The 15560-nt window shown below is 42.1% G+C and overlaps 1 protein-coding gene across 1 annotated transcript in view; it reads left to right on the plus strand.

Annotated features, from left to right (window-relative positions):
* LOC145413612 (ligand of Numb protein X 2-like) overlaps nucleotides 1-15111 on the plus strand; it is a 34720-nt gene extending 19609 nt beyond the window's left edge. The window contains exons 4-8 of the mRNA XM_080283267.1: nucleotides 6483-6589; nucleotides 8063-8381; nucleotides 8805-9850; nucleotides 12044-12166; nucleotides 13245-15111. Coding sequence (XP_080139393.1) covers nucleotides 6483-6589; nucleotides 8063-8381; nucleotides 8805-9850; nucleotides 12044-12166; nucleotides 13245-13727 — 2078 coding nt within the window. The 3' untranslated portion in view covers nucleotides 13728-15111. The remainder of the gene's footprint in view (nucleotides 1-6482; nucleotides 6590-8062; nucleotides 8382-8804; nucleotides 9851-12043; nucleotides 12167-13244) is intronic.
* The last annotated feature ends 449 nt before the right edge of the window (nucleotides 15112-15560 follow it).

Genomic DNA, 15560 nt, shown 5'->3' on the forward strand with positions numbered 1-15560 from the left:
GTGTGTGTGTGTGTGTGTGTGTGTGTGTTTGTGTGTGAGAGAGAGAGAGAGAGAGAGAGAGAGAGAGAGAGAGAGAGAGAGCTGAAGAAGGGTAGGTAATTAAGAGGAAATGGAAAGAGAATGAGAGAAATATGAGGAAAGAGTGGATTAGAGGGAGAGTGATTGAGAGGAGAGGGAGAGTAAAGCGAACAAGAGGAGGAGGAAGAGGAAGAAGAAGAAGAGGAGGAGGAAGAGGAAGAAGAAGAAGAGGAGGAGGAAGAGGAAGAAGAAGAAGAGGAGGAGGAGAAGGAGGAGGAGGAGGGTGGGGGAATAAGAGTAAGAGGAAAAAAGAAAGAGAAACAGTAGAAGGAGGAAGAAAACTAGAGAGGAAAATGAAGATGATGATGAGGAGTAGATAGTGATGATGATGATGATGATGATGATGATGATGATGATGATGAGGAGGAGGAGGAGGAGGAGGAGGAGGAGAAGGAGAAGGAGAGGGAGAGGGAGGAGGAAAAGAAGGAGGAGGAGGAGGAGGAGGAGTAAACGGTGTACGGTGAGAGAAGGTGGAGGAGAGGAAGAGAGGCAGGGGAGGAAACTGGCTATTATTATTCTCTTTGTTGCTGCTGCGCTTTATAGTCCTCCTCCTCCTCCTCCTCCTCCTCCTCCTCCTCCTTCTCCTTCTCCACATTTTCTCCTCACCTGTCCCTGCTCCCCTCCTCCCCTCTCACCGTCCTTTGTTCTTTTCCTTCCCTCTCACCTCACCACTCCATAAATTCTCTCTCTCTCTCTCTCTCTCTCTCTCTCTCTCTCTCTCTCTCTCTCTCTCTCTCTCTCTCTCTCTTATTTATTATTAATTATGCATATTCTCTGGATGCATCTTTCACCTCTTCCCGTCTCGCTTGTCTAGGTTGATTTCTTGAAATGTGGCGGGACAACACCGTAGAGTTATTATTATTATTATTATTCTTATTATTATAATAATAATAATAATAATAATTATTATTATTATTATTATTATTATTATTATTATTATTACCTCCGCCATGGAGGTTGTTTTCACCCCTGCCCGTTTGTTTGTTGGTTGGTTCGTTGGTTTGTGAGCAAGATTACACAAAAACTACTGGACGGATTTTCACGAAACGTGGTAGAAGAATGGGCCTTGGCCCAGAATACACTCCATTAAATTTTGGTGCGGCTCCAGATAAAGGTGCGGATCCAGGATTTTTTTTTTTTTTTTTCAATTTAACATTGCGAAATAGGGCGTTGGCGGAGGTATGCGCTCTACTGAGTGCCATTCTAGTTATTATTACTATTATTATTATTATTATTATTATTATTTGAAAAATAAAACAATAAGAATTACCTTGGTTACCCCATCGTTGTTGTGAATACAAGTATTTCATTCAGCTTTACACCAGACGATTTTGTTCTGCTGAAGAGGAGGAGGAGGGTGAGGGAGGGAGGGAGGGAGGAGGAAAATGAAGAATAGGAGGAGGATGGAGAGGAGGACAAAACGAGGAGGAGGAGGAGGAAATGAAATAGCAAGGAAAGTGGAAGAGCATATTTTCGCTTCTCACATCCATCCTTATCAGTTCTTCTGGGTCTTTACACGTCTGGCGTACGTCGGATGCAATCTGTTTTTCCACTAAGTCTCTCTCATCCCCTTTCCCTTCCTCTTACTGTCAGTTTCTTTCATATCAATCCTGTTTCTCCTACTCATTGTTCTTTTACATTTTCTTTCGTTCCCCCTCTTCTGTTTCTATCATACAGTTTTCCCTCTATACCTATTTCTTCATTATTAAATATTTCTCTTCCCGCCTTTTTGTTTTTTCCTTTTTTTGTACAGTTAGCCACATATAAACCTGGGATGGTGTCCGTGTGGAGCGCCGGTCTGATTAAACTTTCTGACGTTCGTGTATCGCCGTTACTTGGCCATTTCATCTTCTTTTTGACAGCCGTGATCATTCCTGTTGCTGGAAATATGTGAATCCTTGGTGGCCCATATATATACCTCTCCTCTTCCACGCCGCTGGGTACTTTCTCGTGTGTTGCTGGGACGGCCTTGTCAGCGTTATCAATGTGTTAATCTGCATCACATTCATTTCCTTCTCCCACTGCCACACCCAAACAAATTCCTACTCCCACTGCCACACCCACACATATTCATTTCCTACTCCCACTGCCACACCCACACATTCATTTCCTACTCCCACTGCCACACCCACACATATTCATTTCCTACTCCCACTGCCACACCCACACATATTCATTTCCTACTCCCACTGCCACACCCACACATTCATTTCCTACACGCACTGCCACACCCGCACATATTCCTACTTCCACTGCCACACCCACACATAGTCATTTCCCACTCCCACTGCCACACCCACACATATTCGTGCTTCCACTGCCACACCCACACATTTTCATTTCCCACTCCCACTGCCACACCCACACATATTCGTACTTTCACTGCCACACCCACACATTCATTTCCCACTCCCACTGCCACACCTACATTCATATTCATTTCCTACTCCCACTGCCACACCCACATATATTCATTCCCCACACCCACTGCCACACCCGCGCCCAGACCATCACACGTAGCCGTCCCCGCAACACATAATACAACGCCATGGCAGTTTCCATTGTAGCGCTGTTTCCTGACCACAAATACTTAAAGTTTATCGAGTGTACCAACATCTACACACACGAGGCTGTCCCAGGTTTTAATGTGGCCAACTGTGCAGTCTGTATTTTCTTCTTTGGCTTTCTCTTATTTCTTTCTTGTTTCTTATCTCTTTCTTATTCTTCCTTTTATTTCTTCAGGTGATCAGAAGGCTATGACCTTCTGATCACCTGATTAAATTTTGGGCCAAATTTGGCCAAGGCCCAGGCTGTAGGTTCAAAAAATATATTTTTTAATCATTTTTTCGCCATAACTCCTTTCAAATTCGTCATATCGACATGAAACCAAAACCTAAATGTGCGTCTTTCAAATCTGCATCCTATAACATGCCTCATTACATCAGGGGGAACACTCCAAATTTGATTAGTGATATCTTTGACTAGATATCCTGTTGCGATTATACGTCAGCACTAAAATAACTGCCAGGGAAAGGTTTGCTGTGTCTTGGCAATGCTACTTGTCAATCATATTCCCCTCCTATTCCACCTACACATTATTCATTATTCATTTCTATTCTCCTTCCTCATCATTTCCTCTTATTAGTAATGTTTTCATATCCGTCTCTCCCCTCCTTCATTCTGTGCCTTATTCATTATTCTCGTGTTATCTTCCCTTCCTCCTATCCATGCTTGGGCGTTCTGAATTAACCTCCTCCTCCTCCTCCTCCTCCTTCTCCCTTGTTTCACCATCAACAGTCCGGGACACTGAACTTTGGCACGTCTGGTTGTTAGCAGTCTCCATCCAATTTCGTCTTTTTTATTTTGTTCCCTGTCTGTCGCTTCCTCTCACTCCATCTCTGGGTTGTCAGCTAGATTCCTCTGGTTGTCCATCTGTATTTACGAAGAACTTAAGCTGCCCACATCTGTTTCGCCTCTTTGACTATGGTACTTGTATCCTATGCTTACGTCTCTCTCTCTCTCTCTCTCTCTCTCTTTTAATCTCCGTGTAATACCTAACATAGTCCTTTCCATTCCTCCTCTGAGCTTCCATAGTTTACTTTCCAGAGATTTTGTCAGATTCCAGGTTGTAACATAGATTCTTAAATTAAATCAAGGACATTGATTATATACATTTTTTTCTTTTAACACAGAGGCAATATACCATCCTTCATGATGTTAATTTATGCACCAAAAGCCCTTCATTCCATTCCTATTTTTCACTTGATTTTGGTCACGAACTGTCTGCCCGGAGTATTTATATTCTTTTAGTAATCATCTTTAACACATTTTTCGTCGTCTTCATATTTATCTTCACGCCCACTTTGACGTTTTCCCAGCTCAGCGATCATGAATTGAAGTCCTTCCCCTGATTCGATTAAAATAACAGTGTCTGGATATCGTAAATAGTGTAATCGCCTTCCGTTTATGTCATACCGATCGCAATTTCTGAACTCTGCGCTTGTTTTCCTCCCTTCCTTCGTCTTATTGGTAATTTCCGTCTCTATCACTCTCCGTTCCCTCTTCTCATCTCAGTCCTGTCTTCCCTCTCCCCTTCACTCCTCTCACGCTCTCTCATCAACCTGTCACTCCGTATTTCTGCTTCGTCTTCTTTCTTTCTTTTCTTCGCCTCCCCTCTTTCGTTCTTCTCACCTTCCCCCTCGTCTGCTCATTCTTTTACTTCTCTTTCTTCCTCTTCTTCGTCCGTGCCCCTTCGCTTATCAATAGTTCTATTCTTACTCGCTTACTTATCTCTCTTGCCTCCTTCGACATCAACTGGTTCGTATTGGTTTTGCATTCATGTGTTTTTTTTTTTCCTTCACTTGTATTGAGAGAGAGAGAAACTTCCATTTCGCCTTCATTTTCTTTCTTTCTTTTTCCTTCCATCATGCTCTTATCCTTTCCTCTTCATCTCTTCTTTTTCCTTTCCTCCTTTTCTTTATTCCTCCTCCTCCTCCTCCTTCCTCTCCTTCTTCCACTCCCCTTGTTTATCCCTGCGCCCCATTTTTCGCGTTCCTCTGTTTTCCTAGCTTTGTTTGTTTGTTTACCAGGGTTGTTTAGGTGAGAGGGGGTTGCGGCAGGGGGGAAGGGGGAGAGGGAAGGAGGGGAAAGCCAGGGGGGAGGGAGAGAGGGGGAACACATACAGCACCTCATTCACTCTTACTTTTCATTTTCCTTTTTATCGCTTTCCTCCTCCTCCTCCTCCTCCTCCTCCTCCTCCTCCACCTCCTCCTCCTCCTCCTCCTCCTCCACCACCTTCCGTCTATATACTGTATTTAATTTTCGTCACCGCTTTTTTTTTTTTTTTCCCCTTGCCATCGTTCTGTATTCCTCTGTGAGTGATAGGTGGTGGCTGCCATCGTCCAGCCGCTTGATACAGTGCTGCCTATTTCTTCCTTCACCTTTATCATTCGTTTTCTGTCAGCCTTTCTCTCTTCCTATTTCTCCCATCTTTCCTGTCACTTTTTATTAATCTTCTTTACGTCTCAGGTGACTTTACATTGAGTGACAAGCCTAATGGTTTCCTGTAAGCCAGGAAACGATTTACAACGCTGGGTGGTAACCATACAGCAACCCATACGTGTTCCATGTCAACAAGTGGGTTGGCGGAGGGTTAGTGCCCGTCCTCGTAAAATAACTAACTCAAAGACAAACAGCCACCCGTTACAGGGTTATGGCGTTTGGCTATACAGTGTAGGTAGAAACAGACCGACTGTATGGTAGGAAAATCACAGAGATCTTAGATTACGAATTTCGTCTAAATACATTGATTGCTTTCGTCTTTCAAGTGTCTTCTCTCTTCCCTCATTGCATATTCAGTATCTTCCTTTATCAGTTATTACTTTTCCTTCCTTATTCTACCTCAATAGTTTCATTGGGTGGGTACGATTTTTTTCTCCCCTTCTTTTGTTTCATATTTACCTGGTGTCATCCCCACTCTCTCCCGCTTCCTACTTTTTTCACTTCTATCCTCCCTCTCCTGTCGTGTTCTTCTTAGTCTTTGTTTGTCCCCCCCTCCCTCTTCTCCCATTGATTTAATTATCTTGTTTTTTCGGTTTACGTTTTGTACGATTTTCTCATAAGATCGCTTTTTTGTTCAAGCTAACACCCCTTTTGTTGAGCGTGAGCCATTGGAGTCTGAGAGTGTTAACCATTTGCCTCTTGGGATTTCTCTTAGCTGAGTAGAATCGTCTGACATTCACTAGGATAAAACACCCAGACAGTGAAAAGATTAATGAAATACCGATACTGTTCAGCCTTTTGAGTTTCAAGGATTTCTTTGTGCTCCGTAATAAAGCCAGCTGACATAACCTGGAATACATCATCTCAATGCGTCCATGGCAGTGAAAAGGTTTAGGAAGTAATCTTTGAGAGGTGACTAAGCTTAACTGTGCAGCCTTATATATGGATAAGCAACCTAGATCTGAGAATTTCCACCCTAATTGTAAACGCCACACTTCAGTCCTTATCTAGGGAGCCTCATTCACATCATATCCACACCCTCACTTACTATTGTACACATATTCATACATCCTAATTCACACCCACACTACTTACTCTTGCACCTACCCACATTCTGCAACCCAGTATGTGTGCATTCAGCATGTTATGTTACTATCCACACTCTTTAACCATTTTAGTCTGAAATGTCCTTCCTGTGTTGAATATTACTGTCTTATGGTGGCCAGACTTATATAGAGGAAATGTCACGGTAGTAAGAGGGTTAATGGACATATCACTAATCCCTTCAGTTGATAAACCGTATCCCCAAGTTAATCATTGTGTAACTAGAAATAGTGGTGAGGTTACTAATGCCCTGTGAAGTTGTCAGTGTTCTTAATTGCATCATGTCTTTCCATCCACAGGCGTGCCTCGACCACCCATCGTGGAGGGGGAGATCACCCATCTAGAGATCCCCCGCACACACCCTGCCCTCGGTATCACAATTGTGGGTGGCTATGACACACCTCTGGTGAGTCATGGCAACTGTGAGGGGGTCTAGCTAGGTTAGAGAGCTGATTAGGGCACTTTAGTGAGGTACTGGGGAGACAGAGATTCAGATGGAGAGACGGTGTGGTAGTTGTTATGAGAAAACTGCGTATGTGAGAGGAGGACAGCAGACAAAAGATAGTGGAGGAAATGCACAAGAGCATGTGACCTAGACTAGGAATAAGGTTAAAAAGATTATTTTTATTGGCTTTTTACATTATGTAATACCTTCTCACCTTGTTTTCTGTTCATACCATTATATTATGGAATTATGGCATCTGGCTATAGATAGATAGGTAGATATTTTTGTATAATATTGATCCACATTGAGTGAAAATATAATGGAATGATATGTAAAACAGTTTCCTATGAAAAGGTGCTATTGAGTTTCCAAATCTTACACCTAGAGAAAAAGGAGAGAAAACGTATTACTGTACTAGGTAGCCAGGTTTTTCATATAACACTTTCTCAGATTATCTTGTGTCAGTGCCATTATTGCTCAGATGGGTGAATTATACGTACATACAGTACTAAAATACTGTTAGAGTAAAATTTGAAAGATACAACAGGTTTGAACAGACTTAGCATTCTAAATATCAAAATTTTTGTATTTTCAAAATAAACACAAATTCAGTATGGGGCGGTGACAGTCATCCACTCACTTGATGCCGTGCTGCTAACTTCTAGACCTTCATCATTCTTTTTCTGTCTGCCCTCCTGTCTCTGTATTTCTCCCATCTTTCATGTTACTTTTTATTACACTGCTTTCCTTCTCAGGTGCCTTTCCATTGAGTGCCAAGTCTGATTATTTACTGTAAGCCAGGAAACCATTTACAACACTCGGTAGTAATCATATAGCCAACCCATACTTGTTCCCTACTTGTCAACAAGTGGGTTGGCGGAGTGTTAGTGCCCCTCCCCATAAAATAGCTAACTCAGGACAAACGACAACCCCTTACGGGATTATGGCTTCTGGCTATAGAAAGATAAAATAGTTATAATTCATCTGGTTCTTAGAATATTTGTTAATCAGGCTGGTGTAGTGGAGGTGCCCTGACATGTCACAGGATGGGCCTGGATTCAATTCGTGGGAGGCATGACCAAGACAACCACTCTTCTACACCTCAACTAGGCTTTGCTTATGACTCAATGGAGAGAGAAAAGGAAATCATTTTTTTTTAAACAAATTATAGTATTGTTTTAATTTGGTCATATCATACTCAGCCTTAGAATTGCCGTATACTATATTTTAATGTTGAATGGAACTGAAAGGAGAATGAGGAATAAAAAAGAATGAGAGAAATAGCGATGGAAAGACAAGCTGGGAGGAAAAGTTGGAGATGAAGTTAACAAATATTAGTGTAAGGAAAATTTATGACTGTATTCCAGTTGACTTTAAGAAGTACTGGTAACTGTTATCCAGTCTCCCATCACCAACCTGCCATTTTGTTTCCAGCGATGTGTGGTGGTGCAAGAAGTGTTCCCAGATGGGTTAGTCGCTCAGGATGGGAGACTTCAACCAGGTGACCAGATCATAGAAGTGGATGGACAGGATTTAAGCTCAGCCACCCACAATAAGGTCTGCGAGGCTCTCAGGCGTCATAGCCCTGTACTGAGGCTTGGTGTGTACCGAGAGAGGATTGAAGCCCAAAGGAACCTATCTGTGCCACCTCCGTCCACACCTGCCCATGCTGCTAACACCACACAACAGCCCAACAGCACACAGCCCAACAGCACACAGCAGCCACAGCCACACACTCACCAGCCTCTCCCAGGTCAGTGCACTTACCCTGCTATGACATGCGACTGTGTGATGGCCACATAAACATTAAATAACTGTATTTGCCTCTTAAAAATTAGCAGCTCATCTCATTTAATCACTGGTAATTGTAACTTGTGTATTATGCTTCTCAGTGAAGATTCTAGGGTCTTTGAATCAGACCAATAAACCAGATGCCAATAAATATACGTGTCCCAGGTCATTTTTAAGATTAGTTGTAATTACAATAAATAAAAAATTTACCCCCAGGAATTTCCCAGTAATTCTTCCATTAAGAGGTATATTTCAACTGTTCCCCTTTGCATTTTCTTTCTCGAAATAAAAGTGCCCCCTCATCATTATAAGCCTTATGATTTTGATACAGTAAAATTTGAATGACTATTAACAGCACTTACTGACAAATATGTGTATGGTGCAGGTGAGACCATGATGGTTAGCTTGCGTAAGGAGCGTAGCCGTCCTTTGGGGCTGAAGCTTGGGGGAGGGCGCTCACAGCCAGGCATCTTTGTGATGGAAGTACTGGAGGGATCAGTGGCATGGCAAGATGGTCGTCTACACCCACATGACCGCATCCTAGCCATAAATGGAGCAGATGTGCGGTATGCTCGACTGCATCATGCTTCCAACCTCATTCATCAGAGCCATGCACATGTCACCCTTGTTATCAGCCGAGGTGGTGGGGGAAGTGGGGAGACTGAAGTGGATGGACCTCCCTCTGAGTACCAACATCTCTTCCGTCGTCCAGAACCTGGCCTGCCTGTGCAGCATTGGCGTACCAAGTCTGCACCAGAGCGCCTAGTGCCACGTCGTGACCAGTATGCTGATGTCAACAAGAGCCTTGGTGATGTTAATGATTCTTTTAACAACATCATGGAAGGTAGTGGGGGAGAGGGGGGTCTGTCAGCTTCGTGTGAGTCCCTAGATGAGCGCCGTTCAGAACATCACGGAAGAACTGGGGAGCACTATGGAGGATCACTTGGCTCTCTTGGTTCTCTAACTCCAGGTAGTCTTCAGCAGAGCAATGGATCTCTAGCTTCAGTAGGATCTGGACTCCACCAAAGTTCTGGCAGTCTCTCATCGATGGTAAGGAGTGGAAGTGGAGTCGGAGGTGATTGTCCTCTTGAAGATGAAGGTGTTCCCCCAGCACTTCCCCCTCGCCATCGCCATGCTCTGGCTCGCACTCCTTCCAGTGACCCTCTTGACTTGCCTGAGGTGGAGCCAGTGCAGGAAGCAGGACAACTGGAGATATCAGCGCAGAGTGTTGGGTCAGGCAGCTCTCTCCTGGACACCACTGATGGGTCCTGTAGCAGCCGTCCACGCCCACGTCGCTCTCGGGATTCTGACCCCGGGGACTTGGTGCAGGGTTTGAGGCGATCACTACGCATCGAGGGGCCCAGTGCTACACCGGGTAACACCCCTAGCACTGCCCCTCACTTACATCAGAAGACTGTCACCATCACTAAGGTTAGTGTTACTAATTTCTGTATTGTATATGGTGGAAGACCAGATACAGTATACATTTGTCACGAGTGTTTATTACTGGTATACCATTCATCCATTAGCCAACCCAATACTGTATTACCCCATCAGGAGTGTAGGGGCCTATAGCTAGGCTACTAAGTTCTCCCATGTAAGGTAAGAGTAAGCAGTTTCCCACCCCTCAGATGCATTACGTGAGCAGTAAACCCTAACCATCTCTCGGAATTAGACCCTTATTGGCCACATGCCAGTCAGTTAGAGCCCCTGAACTCACTAGTCCACCAGGTAGCTGTAAACTGTATGATGGCAACAGGTTTGATGCATTACATCAGTACACAGCACGAAGGCCCACCCTTGTGTCCCCCATTTGTATCAGAGAACTGTCCCATACATATAAAAGTATTCAAGTGTAATTAGAATTCTGTATATGTATATATTTTTGTATACCGGGTATATGTATATATATATATATATATATATATATATATAAAATACATCCATCCATCATCCAATCCTACGTTGCCCCATGAGGAGCGTAGGAGCCCGGGGCTAGGCATTGGTAATATATATATATATATATATATATATATATATATATATATATATATATATATATATATATATATATATATATATATATATATAAGAAATATCAACACCAGGGCTTGTAGGAACATCTTTAATGGTGACGTTTCACAATATCTCATTGCATCATCAGACCTAGAAGTAATAATTTATTTTAGCTATGGTAATAATATTTATGTCTTTGATCAAACTTTGCATTGAAAATAACTAAGAAATATTCTAAGGCAAATGAATAAGTAGGATATCCATTTGCCTTAGAATATTTCTTAGGTATTTTCAATGCAAAGTTTGATCAAAGACATAAATATTTTTACCATAGCTAAAATAAATTATTACTTCAAGGTCTGATGATGCAATGAGATATTGTGAAACGTCACCATTAAAGATGTTCCTACAACTACAAGCCCTGGTGTTGATATTCCTTATTCGCCTGCGCTTTCCAAGCAACCAGTCAGTCGCAAGTGTAATTATATATATATATATATATATATATATATATATATATATATATATATATATATATATATATATATATATATATATATCAAGGAGATGCGGATGATGATGATGAAGATTTTGTTTTGTTTCATTTATAAAGGCTTCAGCATGCCTGCAAGCATCAGCCTTGGTCACCTAAAGGCAGCTGTCCATGCTGCTTAATCTCTGGCAGCCTCCCTATTCAGTTCCTTTTCCCTGATGTCACGTACTACTGATATGACCTCGTCCCAGATCTTTTTCGGTCAGCCTCTTGCATGCCTATCCCCAACGTTAACACTTCTCACTTTCTGCACCCAGTTGTCATCCTTTAGCCTCTCCACATTCCCTGACTGTCTCAGTCAACCACTCCTCATCACGGCACCAACACACACCAGTCTCATCTTTCTTCTTAACTCTTCCATCATAAACCTAGCCTCCTCAGGCCTCAGTATTCTTGAATGGCAAGATAATAGGAGATTTAGGTCTTCATATCATCCTTCAGGACCTAGTTTCACAAATGAGTATAGGACCAGTTCCCTGTTGTCACTTAATTACTCTTTACAGAGAAAAATGAAAAGCTTCAAAGGTAGATTATAACGGCTAGGGCAATGATTTAAAAAGCAATCTTTATCCTGTTATATATATATATATTTTTTTTTTCAAGAAGGACTGGAAAGGGGAGAACAGAATCTTCCCATGTCTCTCGTTCTTCTCAAAACATATCTCAGTTACAGCAAGGATGTTATTGTAAAACTATTTTGACTCTCATTCCTGGATAGTACTGTGAACATTAGTTAATACAGAGCATCTTCTTGCAGCATTAACAAGAAACTTTTAATCCATTAGTTGATGTACTGTATAATTTATGTAATTCGGCAATGAAGAAGGAGTTATTAATGCCATCTACAGTATAATTCAATCTGTCGATCAATAATCCTTGCAGTTTTTTTTTTCTACAGTACAGCCAAATGATTTTATTCAGTTTACTGAAGCCTCTTATAGTGAAAGGATTAAATGGTAAACTGGCAGTGGTAACAGACAATCCAACATTTTCCCTTTTGGGATATAGCGATCTGAAAGTTCAACTTTTTCATATTTACCATCTTCGTTGTGCAGGGCGTGAACGAGAGCCTTGGAATGCGTGTAGGTGGTGGACTGGGCAGTAATGAGGGTGATACACCAATATACATTGCAAACATCAACCCTCAGGGGCCAGTGGGCAAGTCCAAGCAGGTCAAGGTAGGTTCTCGTTTTGCCAGTTGAGAAGAATGTTACACATTGTTGTGCTAGAAAAAGAGCTGTAAAGCTTTATTTTTGATAATTTATATTTACATTTAGCAGTGTTGACTGTGCTAACATGTGCAGGTTTTTGCTTTACTTGGTTCTTCATGTGTTGTAAGCTCATGCCATTTCCTTGCTCAGTCCTTAAGCCTGGTGGTCTCCACGTGGGACCTCAACCTTTGTCTTCCTTGGTCTGCCTCGGGGCATTCTTCCCTCCACATTGAGACCTGTGACCCACCTCGGCCCATTCCCCCCCTCCCTTCCTCTGAATATGTCCATACCAACCTAGTTTACTTGTTCATATCAATTTTGTAATAACTCTTATGCCAAATCTCTCTTCCGGCACACTGTTCTAACTTGTCACGCATTGAAACCCAGCTTTTCCATCTCAACCCGGTTTTGTACTTTCCAATCTGTTTGCATTCTCTTCTCTCACAGGTCAAGGTTCAGAGCTAGTTTTATCTGTAGCATCTATGAAGAGCAAATGATAATGTTAAGTGCCTATTTTGGTGTTCTTTTGCCTCTAATCACATTGGCTGTTTTTGATATTACAAATCTGCACCAGTGGTATGCTGTCAAAGAACTCCCTTCTTGGAGGAGATAGTTACTTTCCTTCCCATGCACTTACTATGAGTTCTGCAGTAGTTTCTTTAAACAGTATTATTTATTTAATGTTCATTACCAACACAGGAAAACCTTTTATGATCAGTTAAACTGAGCGCAGCTACTTGGAAAAAAAATGTATTGTGTTCTGTCTGTGTTTGTGTTTGAGCTTAAGTTCCAAATGTTTATTTTACTTTATTTTATTTTATTTATTTATTTATTTTTGCATTTTTCTTAATGCTATGAGTTTTAGTAATAGTGTAAATATAATTTGACATATTTCATGCAAGTGTTTATCATATTAAAGTACTTTATGACATATTCTGCATTGATTTAAAGAGATATGGTAATTGCTGAGTGTTGTTTTCAAATTAGAATGGAATATTAATTAAAGCATGACTTACCTTTTTTTTTTTTTTTTTTTTTAATACAGAAAGGTGATGTGGTGCTTTCAGTCAATGGTCAGTCTCTGCTTGGACTGACTCATGGCCAGGCAGTGGCCCTGCTGAAGGCCACAGCTGAGCTGGGAGGTGTGACACTGTCATTGCTGGAGGGACCAGAGAGTGGTGGTGGGGCAGGAAATTTTGTGCCATCATGGCTGTACTGGCAGCGGCTGCCTCGCTGCCTCCATATAGCCAAAAGTGTCATTCTGCACCGAGCTGCAGGGGCTTCTCTTGGCTTTAGTATTGTGGGAGGTGTTGATCCTCAGCGGGGTCCAGAGCCCATCCATGTGCTTTTTGTGGTGCAGTCATCACCGGCAGCATTGGATGGTAAGCTGCGCTGTGGTGATCGCCTCCTGTCTGTTGATGGTCGATCCCTGGAGCAAGTGCGCCATGCAGCTGCTGTGGCCCTCCTGAAACAGGCTGGTCAACGAGTTCACCTGCAGGTGGTGTCATGGCTTGGCACAGAGTTATAGCAGACCATAAAGAGGCCAACCAGGAAGATCCTCACACACATTACTTGGTTACCCCAGTCCATCGATAAATGTGTAGTCCTGGATCCTGGTTTGTATGGCACTTTTAGCAGCTACCACCTTCCAGCTGTGATTTCTAGTGTTCCTCCTCAAAACTACTACCATGTACTAGTCTTTCTCTTAGTGGCCAGAGGTGGCAAAGCAGCTGGGACATGCTGCCTCCAAACTCAACATCCCTCTCACCCTCACTCTCAACCAGATTAATGCATTACTTTGATCAACCCTGAAACACATTCACCTCTTTACAAAATCAGTTTCAGCACATACTATGCTAATTATTATTACCATCCACAGTCATGTCAGTAGGCTGCTGCTGAAGGTCTTTGGAGGCTTAAAACCATAATCTGTTGTGAAATAACAATCACATAAACCAGTAATGTTAAGAACTTTCACTTCAGTAACTTTTGGAAAGCATCTCCTTTCCTTCTTCCTCAGAAACATATGGTAATGCTAGTGAAAATACTGGCATCCCTGTTGAAAAATGTTTATTTCCTCAGCTGTGTCACATTCTGCAGTTCAGTGTGTTTTGCTGAGGAAATATATGCACCATTAATAAATGCAGTACACTGTATCCTTCTAGTAAACACAGATACAAGGTAAGGGTGCAGTGTAAGATAAATACAGTACTGCCTTAGTAATTCTACAGTAGTTATTCATTAACCCGCCCCGTCCCGTCGACGTATGGGTACGTTGCAACATTTTGCATTTGCCAGTCCTGACGACATACTGGTACGTTGTGCAATTGCAAGGTCCCTAATTTGCACAATTTTCAATTTTCGCACGTGATTTTTCGTATGTATACACGGGACACCTTCCTCTATTCCTCTACAAGATGCCAAACAGGGACAATGCCTTACACTGCATAACCTCCCCCCTCCCCCCCTCACGCCATTGTCTCGGCAATTCACCTGTTACCAGTGACCTGGCCAGTAAAGACATTCAGGGCCAGAGTGATTCCCCAATCGATGACAATGTGGAGGACAAAGTTTACATAGCATTAGAGGAAGAAACAGTCAGAAATAATGATCAGGTAATGTGGCAAAAGAAGGTCAGGTATAGTGATGAGTTGGTGAGTGAAACAATGCTTATAATGCCTATATTACTGTTTGAAAACCAATATACTCTCGTACTACATGTAAATTCATACCAAGTAAATAAATAAATTCCGTTTATGAGTGGTGTGAAATAGTTACCCTCTCACAGAACTCGTTTTCCTTGGTGCCAGCCTGTTAGAAAACCCAGTCAGGTAAGGAGGTACTGGTACCTGGATCGAGTATTTTAAACCTCAGGTGAGCGATTTCTCTATGAATTTTCGATGTTTCTCACCAAAAGCGGAGGTTTTAGCCAAAAAAAATTTTTTCGAAAATACCTCGGGATTGGGGGGTGTCAGAGGTGCGAAATAGCTCGGGACGTGACGGGTTAATAAGTTTCCTAAATACTGAACAAGACAGTTTCACTAATAGAACAGTGGGTGATGATGAGAGGGACATTGTGTTGATGGGGCACATCAAGTAATTTCTTACACTAATAGTAAATGCATTTTTTTTTTTTAGACACATGAACCTCAAGGATTTAGTATAAAAACTCCATACTGGCGCTCCCTTTAGTACTAGTGTACAGTATAATCATTGTATATCCCATTTTTGAGGTTTTGTTTTGAGTTGGTGTTTTATGAGAGTAGCCTACTGTACTTTAAAAAGTGGTTGAGTTTTTACTGTTGTTGGTCCTGAGAAAGTCAGGAACTGTGTTGCCATGCGTCCACAGTTATCCTTGTTT

The sequence above is a fragment of the Coenobita brevimanus genome, chromosome 97 (assembly GCF_032717465.1).
Source record: "Coenobita brevimanus isolate Jiangsu-jjx chromosome 97, ASM3271746v2, whole genome shotgun sequence".
NCBI lineage: Eukaryota > Metazoa > Arthropoda > Malacostraca > Decapoda > Coenobitidae > Coenobita > Coenobita brevimanus.